Source organism: Argentina silus, assembly GCF_951799395.1.
Source record: "Argentina silus genome assembly, chromosome: 19".
NCBI classification, from domain to species: domain Eukaryota; kingdom Metazoa; phylum Chordata; class Actinopteri; order Argentiniformes; family Argentinidae; genus Argentina; species Argentina silus.
Window position 1 is genome coordinate 16,327,955 of NC_139673.1, and position 9,815 is coordinate 16,337,769.

General features: G+C 43.8%; 1 protein-coding gene across 1 annotated transcript; it reads left to right on the forward strand.

Annotated features, from left to right (window-relative positions):
* Positions 1 to 2,649: 2,649 nt before the first annotated feature.
* On the forward strand, positions 2,650 to 6,852 carry LOC310819868 (tRNA (cytosine(34)-C(5))-methyltransferase, mitochondrial-like; the record flags this gene model as incomplete). Its single annotated transcript, XM_083691277.1, has 4 exons — positions 2,650 to 2,746; positions 3,595 to 3,749; positions 5,848 to 5,969; positions 6,538 to 6,852. The coding sequence occupies 4 exons, from the start codon at positions 2,650 to 2,652 to the stop codon at positions 6,821 to 6,823; spliced, it is 660 nt and encodes a 219-aa protein (XP_083547403.1). The 3' UTR covers positions 6,824 to 6,852.
* Between the last annotated feature and the right edge of the window lie 2,963 nt (positions 6,853 to 9,815).

Sequence of the window (9,815 nt, forward strand, 5' to 3'; positions counted from 1 at the left end):
ACCTTAACCTTGACACAAACTTGACTCCGACTTTCTATGCCACACCTAACTCTAACCACAACCCTCCTCAAAGCTCTAACCGACACTCTAACCCCGACCGACCCCTGACCCAGGACTCACACTCTAACACCAACCTCCTCCTAGATCTTACCCTACACGGCAGCTCTTCAACACATTCAGCCACAGAATACCCCAGTCGAACCAACCATGATCATTCCTTCAGTTACCACATTTTCACACACAAAGAAACCCCTTTGTCAAACACTCAAACAGAAGTTTGTCACCACTCAGTCATTCTCACCTTTACAGCCATATAGGATAATATCAGCCAATTGCAAAAAGACATTTTAATAAAGACATTTTAGTTAAATCACGGTTCAGTAGAGAAACCACACATTCCATCATATCACACATTAATTATTTTAAGCCAAGGACATTCATATCCAACCCACATAGCGGAACATCAGCTCCCATCAAGAACCCCTTTAACCCTAAACCATAACACTCACCCTTATCCTCACCTTAACCCCAACCCCTTTCAGCTGAACCTTACCTTGCAGATGGAGCCACAGAAAATGATCAAAGAACTTGTCTGAATTGTGCCAGTCTGATATTGTAACACCTAGACAAATTACTTACCTGTTGGGACCTGATGTCCTGAGACCTAGACAATTCTATTTGCTCCCAAAGATACACAAAGCCAAGGAGAAGTGGACGGTCCCCGGGGAGGTCCCTTGTGGTCGCCCTATTGTCAGCGATTGTAACTCGGAGTCCTCCCGTATTGCAGAATACCTGGATGCCTACATTAGCCTGTTGTCTCAGAAACACAAATCCTATGTGAAGGACACCTATGATTGTGTGCATAAATTAAAGGGAATAAGTACATCCAGTGATACATTTTTGTTCTCTATAGACATTCATTCTCTATATATGAACATCGGTACGACCCTGGGATTCGAATCCATCAGAGCTGCTTTCAATAGGTTCGCAGATCCACAAAGGCCGGACGCTATTATTTTGAAATTACTGGAGCTGAGTCTTACACGTAATGATTTCAAGTACCCTATAAAACCATTTGTATCATATTTGCTACGCGAGTTTCCGAGACCTCTATCTATATCAACATGATCCATACTTTCCTTAAAAACGTGTTGTATATGATCTGATACATGTATGCTGCCCTCTAGTGGATTATCATTCCACTGCAGGCAGTGGAAGGTTTGGCCGTTTCAAAATGGCAGCTGTGATTAAATCATCCACAAACTTTTGCCAGGAAAATCTTTGCTAATTTTCAAGAAGTTACGATAAGAATAACATTTATATTGTTACTCGTTTTTTAACATAAGTATTGTCTGTATTGAAACAATGCATAATTACTTAATAATTCATTCTTTATATTACAGTTAAATCGTGTTTAAAATGTGTGTATCAAATTTGATACTGCAGGTATATAAGGTGCTTTATCCCTGAACGGTCATGTCACATTTTTGTAATGTAATCTACATCATGCCTACCTCAATACAAACACACACTATTTTGATGATTTAATTAGTCTAATTAATGACTTAAAATACATTTTGGGTATTTTCAGAATAACAATTCCTCTGAAATCATAATCGCTATGCTATATTGACCATTTTTTGTTTGATATGATATGTGTGTATTTTCAGATGTCAAAAAGAATAGAGGAAGAGAGAAAAAAAAAGTACACTGAAAAAGTCAACAACATGATAACTGATGGCAATTCAAGTGACATGGAGGAGTTAGGGGAAGATGAGGAATGGACTCCTGGACTCGTATTGGGAGATGGAGACAAAGTTCCCTGCAGTTTGTGATGTGATGTCTCGAGGTCGATTTCTGAAATTTCTGACACTGATTCACTTTCAGGACAACCTCAGAGTGTCTGATGATGCAAAGCAAGATAAACTGTGGAAGCTCAGGCCATGGTTACAAAAACTGTGAGAACAGTTTCTCTGCATACCTCCTGAAGAATGCCATGCAGTTGATGAAATTATGGTGCCATTCAAGGGAAATCTCATCTACGTGTGTACATGCCTGCAAAACCTCACAAATGGGGTTTTAAGATGTGGGGACGTGCTGGACAAAGTGGCTTTCTTTATGACTTTGATGTTTGTCAAGGTGCAGAAAATCCAGACAGAGAAAAGTCTTAAGTTGGTGTTACAGGAGAAGTTGTGCTGAAAATGACACTTCCATCAATCAACACTTCCAGCAGGAAAAAATCACAAGGTCTTTGCGGACAACTACTTTACATCAGTTTCCCTGGTACAACACCTAAAAGAGAGAGGAATCCACTACCTTGGCATGGTCCGGATGAACAGGGTGAAAGACTGCACCATGATGGATGAAAAAGAATTGAAGAAAAATGGAAGAGGATCAATGGACTTCAGAGTGAACCAGGACAACATCATTGTAAGATGGTACGACAACAAAGCAGTTAACCTGATGTCCTCTTTTGTTGGCATTGAACCTGTGGGAAATGTGAAATGCTGGGATCGCAAATCCAAAACTCACATAATGGTTCCCAGACCAGCCATTTTTGAAACATATAACAAGTTCATGGTAGGTGTTGATCTCCTTGATATGCTGTCTGCACATTACAAGTTCAGCTTCAGATCCTGAAGATGGTACATGTACATCTGGTGGCACACTGTTACAGTGGCAGTCGTCAATGCAGTGCACAATTCTAACCACACAGATGGCCAGCTGGGGGAGGTGTTGAGCCTCGGTACAGGGACAGCCTCTGCGTGAGACCGTCCTCTGCTTTGGATATCTCTGCCCTTGATAGGCCACTAACCTGGAGTGAGTTTCCCAAACCTGTATAACACTGTGATCATATTTAGCCATTATTTATTATTATTATTAACTGGCCCTGCCCCTCTCTGACCACTTCACCTTCGCCCAATCTGGCTCCGCCCGGTCTGGCCTCCTGGTGGTCCCTCAGCAGGGCAGGACCTGGGGTCCCATGTTCCTGTCCCGGATCAAGAGGACACACTGAATTCTCACACTGAACTACACTGAACATTAACCTGGAATTAACCTGTATTTTCTATCGTATTTTGTTTCATATTTTTGCTATTCATGTTGAGCAGCATACAAAATAAATGCTCTTGGCTGCCCCTGTGTTTTACAGAAAGGAGAGGAGGAGGTAAAGGAGGTAAAGGAAGGATGTCTCTGCCAAGTTGTGGGGTTTTTGCCCTTTTATATGACTGCTCAGTTCATTCACGCAGGAAATGAATAGTCATCCTTTAACAGTGGACTCTCTCTCTCTCTCTTTCTCCCTCTCTCTCCAGTGTGAATCAAATGTGAAAAAAAAAAGAACACTTAAAGAGATTGCTGTGAGTTAGCGGGCGAACTGAGAAATGGCCTGGGTAGGTTCTGGAGCTGCAGAAACTGCTGACATTTAGAGCCTAAATCTACACAACTGTAACGTGGTAGGAGACATATTGCGTATTTTCAGAGATGTCATCTCCATTATGTATAATTACACGACTGAAAGCTGTTTGAAGAATAAAAATTATATCTTTCATTGTAGTCATGTTAATTAGAACTGTGCGTTGTGCTATTGTGTTGCAGTTCTGCTGTGTTGTAATGAGTTTGACCGTCACCGACATGATTGGCTGGCAGAGACCTTGGAGTCCTTTATCCCTCAGTCGCTAAGCGACACAGTCACTGTGACCAATCTCGATGGACAGATTTTTGGGCAGAGTGCAGCCAGAATGTATGACAAGGTAATTGGTAATTGACAAGGAACAAAGTGACCGACAGTTGTCCCTGGTCTTTTTTTTTTTTTACTCCTTTGTGTCCTTGGTTGTTTGACTCGGCTTTAAAGGATCACAGATCATGCTGATGCCCCTATAGACTCTAGAGGATCGAGTGAAGCTTGGCATGGAAAGAAGAGGGAAAAACATGAGGAAAGAGCTTTGAAGGTGTCATGATTGGTCCTTTTAGTTGATTTCACATCAGTCATAGCTGGTCCTTTTAGCTATGATTTTGACCGGGGTTGTGGTGGGGTTGCAGCAGTGAGCTGGCAGAGTGTTTAGTGTTGGCCAGCTGGAGAGGTCTTGATGCTGCCCAGCTGACATGGGTTCTGCAGGGTCAGGAGTTTGAGAGCAGTGGGTGGCAGAAAGATGCAATGTGTACAGTTGCTTAGAAGGACAGGCAGACAGACTGATAGAGAGAAAGAGACTGGGGAAACAGCAGCTACTCACAACTCACTCCAGGCAAAACATGCCAATCGTGACATGAATATGAACCTGTCTGTCTGTCTGGGCTATTTTGGTTCAGCTGTTTTTTTCAAGGGCAAAACAAAGCTTACAGCAATGGAGCTTACTAATACCCACCTCTGCTCTCGAGTCACATTAAAATATGTCTTTAATCTGAATTCAGGCTAAATTAGCTTGGTTAATCAGTGAGAGTCAACATGGCTATTAATCATGGATGAGTTCTTCTCTACCCGTTTTGCATTGAAGAGACAGCAGTCTCTATCGACAGTGCACAATTCTAACTTGTAGTTCACACAGATGGCCAGCTGGGGGAGGTGTTGAGCCTCGGTACAGGGACAGCCTCTGCATGAGACCGTCCTCTGCTTTGGATATCTCTGCCCTTGATAGGCCACTAACCTGGAGTGAGTTTCCCAAACCTGTATAACACTGTGATCATATTTAGCCATTATTTATTATTATTATTATTATTGTTATTGTTATTGTTATTATTATTATTTGGCCATTGCCGATCCACTATAGTGTACAACTTGATTCATAGCCTAGATGGTGATTAAATTGGTCTACATTCAACATGCTAAGAACCGTTTATTCTTTATAAGCACAAGATGGAGGCTTTTTTTCTTTCTTTGAAATTTCTCCCAGCAGGAACCTGTGTGTCTGAAAAGGTGCCTAATTATAATCATAGTCATCATTCCAGTCACATAAGCAGCGGGTTTGATTATCAAGCACCTCAGGGACGATACAGAGCTTCCATCTCCTACTAGCTGCTTATCCCTCCGCCCTCACTCCTCTCACAGAAGCCCTCTGTTCTCCTCACTCCTCTCACAGAAGCCCTCTGCCCTCCTCACTCCTCTCACAGAAGCCATCTGTTCTCCTCACTCCTCTCACAGAAGCCCTCTGTTCTCCTCACTCCTCTCACAGAAGCCCTCTGCCCTCCTCACTCCTCTCACAGAAGCCATCTGTTCTCCTCACTCCTCTCACAGAAGCCCTCTGTTCTCCTCACTCCTCTCACAGAAGCCCTCTGCCCTCCTGACTCCTCTCACAGAAGCCCTCTGTTCTCCTCACTCTTCTCACAGATGCCTTCCCTCCCAGTGAGGGTTCCCTGTCTCAGCCCCAGCCTCAACCAAGTCATGGTCTAGGCGACTAATGCCAGGAGAAGAGCAGAGGGCAATGTTGAAGCACTGTGTGATGCTAAGAGGCTGCTGGGTTAACATTAGCTGGGTGATGCCAAGAGCTAGCCTAGATGTTAAGTGGTGGGCTACCCTCTACAAGGTGATCCTAAGTGGCAGGCAAGCGCTAAGGAGCTGCTGTGCTATCTTCAGCTGTGGGCTTGGCAGGGCATCTCCAGTCAGGGAGGCATTGAGCTGGGCCTAATGAGCCCAGCAGAGGAGAACCAGCTCTAATCCAACAGCTCCCTTATTATGGAGAGGAGAGAGGGGGGGAGCTATGGAGGGGGCCAGGGGCCGGGGGAGGGAGGTAGATTAAAGGGAATTCTGTAGGATATTCTGTCACAAGGTTTCTCACCATTACACCTCTGAGGGTGGTCTGGGTCTGAGGGTGTGGTTAACGCCATATGAATCCCCCCCCCCCCTCTCTCTCTCAGGTGCTGGTGGACGCCCTGTGTTCTAATGACCGAAGCTGGCTGTTTACCTCTGGGGTCCAGAAGGGGGCAGTAAGGCTGAGGGAGAGGGCCATGCTCCCTACTCTACAGACACAGCTGCTCAGGTATGTCTCCAATCAACTCCTAGTTTCTACCCCCTATGCACCTGTGTAGATCTGGGAGGATTGGATAGTTGTAAGCAATATAGAAGTTAGCCATCTTGCTCCCTGATAGACCAGGTGGAAATGTTGCTTACACCTGTTTAATCTTCTCAGGTCTACATAAGGGCTAGAGGTCGATTTCGGATTCAGGACCAGAGAACCAAAGGATCCGCTTCATTAAAGGGGCAATCTGGGATTCAAACAATAACAAAGTGGTCTCCCTGCCACTTTTTTTTATTTTTTATTTTTATTTTTTTAAGATTTTGGGTTCTGACGGGGTAAAACAGTTGAACTAATCTCATGAAGCAAGTTATATTCTTCAAGAATCAATGGCTATATATCATTCATTTAGAAGCCGAAAAATGGATGAACCAATCCCAGATTGCCCCTTTAACCCTTACCTCTCTAAGTCTTACTCCAAGACCTCTGAGAAAGCTTTCTTTCTCTGTATGTCCTCTCAGACATCACCTCATGTCAAACACACCACCATCTCCACATCTGCTGACATCACTTCCTGTCTCCCGTCCTCCAGGTCTGCGCTGGCTGCAGTGCGTCCTGGCGGCGTGGTCGTCTACTCCACCTGTACTCTGTCCCGTGCGGAAAATGAGGGCGTGGTGGAGGCGGTCCTATCCTCCTGCCCAGGGGCGGAGCTTCAAGATCTGGAGGAGGAACTGGTCCTGCCCCTCTCTGACCACTTCACCTTCGCCCCATCTGGCCCCGCCCAATCTGGCTCCGCCCGGTCTGGCCTCCTGGTGGTCCCTCAGCAGGGCAGGACCTGGGGTCCCATGTTCCTGTCCCGGATCAAGAGGACACACTGAACTCTCACACTGAACTACACTGAACATTAACCTGGAATTAACCTGTATTTTCTATCATATTGTATTTTGTTTCATATTTTTGCTATTCATGTTGAGCAGCATACTAAATAAATGCTCTCGGCTGCCCCTGTGTTTTACAGAAAGGAGAGGAGGAGGTAAAGGAGGGATGTCTCTGCCAAGTTGTGGGGTTTTTGCCCTTTTATATGACTGCTCAGTTCATTCACGCAGGAAATGAATAGTCATCCTTCAACAGTGGACTCTCTCTCTCTCTCTCTCTTTCTCTCTCCCTCTCTCCCTCTCTCTCCAGTGTGAATCAAATGTGAAGAAATAAAAAAAGAAAACACTTAAAGAGATTGCTGTGAGTTAGCGGGCGAACTGAGAAATGGCCTGGGTAGGTTCTGGAGCTGCAGATTCTGTGCTGACATTTAGAGCCCCCTCTCCTCATCGGAGCTGTTTAATAAAGCCAAGGCTTCTTACTCCTCAGGGGGTTTATTTATATAGACATAATCTATCCATCTCCTGTGTCTTAACCTCTTATGCTTATGTGATCAAAAAGAAATAAAACTTGAATAATTGTGTTTCCTCTGTGGAGTTCTCGGCCTGAGTTCATCTCAGTCCTGTGTGCTCAATGGGTTTATCAGATCCTCTCCTGTTGGGACTTAGGAAAGGGCTGCAGTGTTGTTCAAATCCAGCACCATCAAACCTGATTCATTAAATCAACTATTTAAGTCTTGCCTTGATTGGTTGGTTGGTTGAATCAGATGTGTTAGTGGTGGGCTGGAATAAGAATGTGCTGGGTCTGGAATTGATAAATGCTGAATTCATCGAAAAAACTCCTTCCTTGATTCCTCGTACCCGCTCTCCTTGCCTACTTCCCAAAATGCAATGAAGGAGAAGATCTAAAGGTCTCTCCTCTTGTACTGTGAGAAAACGTGTTCTTTATTTGAAGGAGAAGACAAACTACTTCTTACTTTTAGCTATTTATTTATCTGTCAGAATTCTAGGCTTGTACAAGGACCACTTTTGGCGAAGAAAATCACAGTCAGCAAGCTGTTAATCTGTAACCAACCTTCCAAAAATGGATGCATTCAAACAGTTAAACAAAGTATTTACAGTATACAAAATGATTGTGATTGGCTATTTGGTTGGGGAGGAACCATGGTTTAGACTTGGCATCCCTTGTTGTTCACCGGCTGGTCATACCATTCATCCCATCTGTGGAGTCAGCACCCTGTAAGAGATAAGATACCTACTCTGGTATGTCCTCCCTAGCCTGTCCTCCCTAGCCTGGTACTTTCCACTATAGCTCTTTGTGTGAGCGTGTGTTGCAACATCTTTCTTGATGACCTGGCTTAACCTCTCCATGTATTAATTCAACGTACTATGGGACTAATGCTTGATCCATTGCTCATTTATCAACAGGCCATCACATTAGTAAATTTAGCACACTGCAGTAATGTATTTTTATTATAGCAATAATAAACTGTTTTTATAAAAATAATTTCTAACAGTACCAACTCCTCAAATGCATTTTAGGGAGACAAGGAGAGAGGAAGCAAGGAATTCACTTTATGATATGACCACTGCCTAGACTGCCCTAGGCTAGCTACCTCGGTTTTCGCAGCTCTTCCTCCCATCCCACCCACCAACACTAGGATTCTATACATCATCCCACATCAACACGTGAATGTTTTTAATGTCCACATCTACCTTCAGAGGCTCAGTTGTGATAACCCTGGAGGTGCCATTATCTGAGGTGGAGAGAGAGAAAGAAAGAGCGAGAGAAGGATGACATCATGACAAATCTTCTCCATAGCCTCCTCAGGTCTTTCTATGACACCTCTCCCCTCCATGAGGCTTGGCCCTCAGGTGACCCTATCAGTCATCCACACGCGTGTGGTGATAATATGTCTAACATTTAGGGCTCTATTTTCAGCCGGTGCAAAACAGACGCAAGTAAATTGGTAATTTGTGTGGTAAACCATGGTGCGTACACACAGACACTCTCCACATATTTGAAAATTATTGGAGAACAATTGGAGAATATACCAACTCCTGGCGGGACTGCATTGTATTACAACATGTGGCGTCATTCCCACGCGACACACCGAGCCTCGACCGATCAGTACAGACGGAGTCGCGCAGTTTGACGTAAGACATGGCGGCATAATTTTTAAATTCAAACGGCTGTAGTCTACAGTGTTGTTTGTATGTCCAGGGCGAGACATAACCTGTCGGTAAGTACACGTTAGTCAGTTTTTTATTGTGAATTACTACGAAGTCACATGTATAACTGCAAAGAGAGGTACATCAGCTTTTAGTTGTGTTGCACCTCACTGTGCTGGAACAATCTCCAAAAAAAAACATTACGGTTCGTTGATTGTTGTGGTGCCGCTCGGGCAATTTAAAAAATGTTGATTGAGGACCTCTTTGGTGAATGATGTGATTGTTTCTCTTGTCAAGAGTCTTGATATAACATATAAAATTGTGTTTTTATATGATGTATTGATTTCAGTATTTTACTGTGTTGTATTCTTTTGAAGTTGGATTTATATTGTGGAACGGGTGCATCTGCAAAAAAGGACTTGGTCTCAATGTGTTTCCCCTGTATAAATAAAGGTTAAATCGTTAGTATTAGAGATGTAGCAAATTAGTCACAATTGTGCTAATGATGGTGTGGTGGAAGTCTAGGATGTACTTTAGCTCTTCGGAGGTAAGAATCAAGAAACAAGTCCTGAGTAGCCACAATATCTGAGTCCGGTATTTATTGCTTGCAAACAAGAGACAAGAGCGTAACAGCAGCCCAGCGTAGAACCGGGGGTCGGTTCAGCACAAGTCTAAAGAGACAATGATCAGGTTTGCCTTTTATACAGTTTGAACATATTGCCAGGCGCCTACTGTCATGTATGTACGCATGCGCATTGGAAAGAGAGATGATATATAAGCATGTAACGGCGGAAGCCTCGCTCTCTCTCTGTGGTATTATGGTATA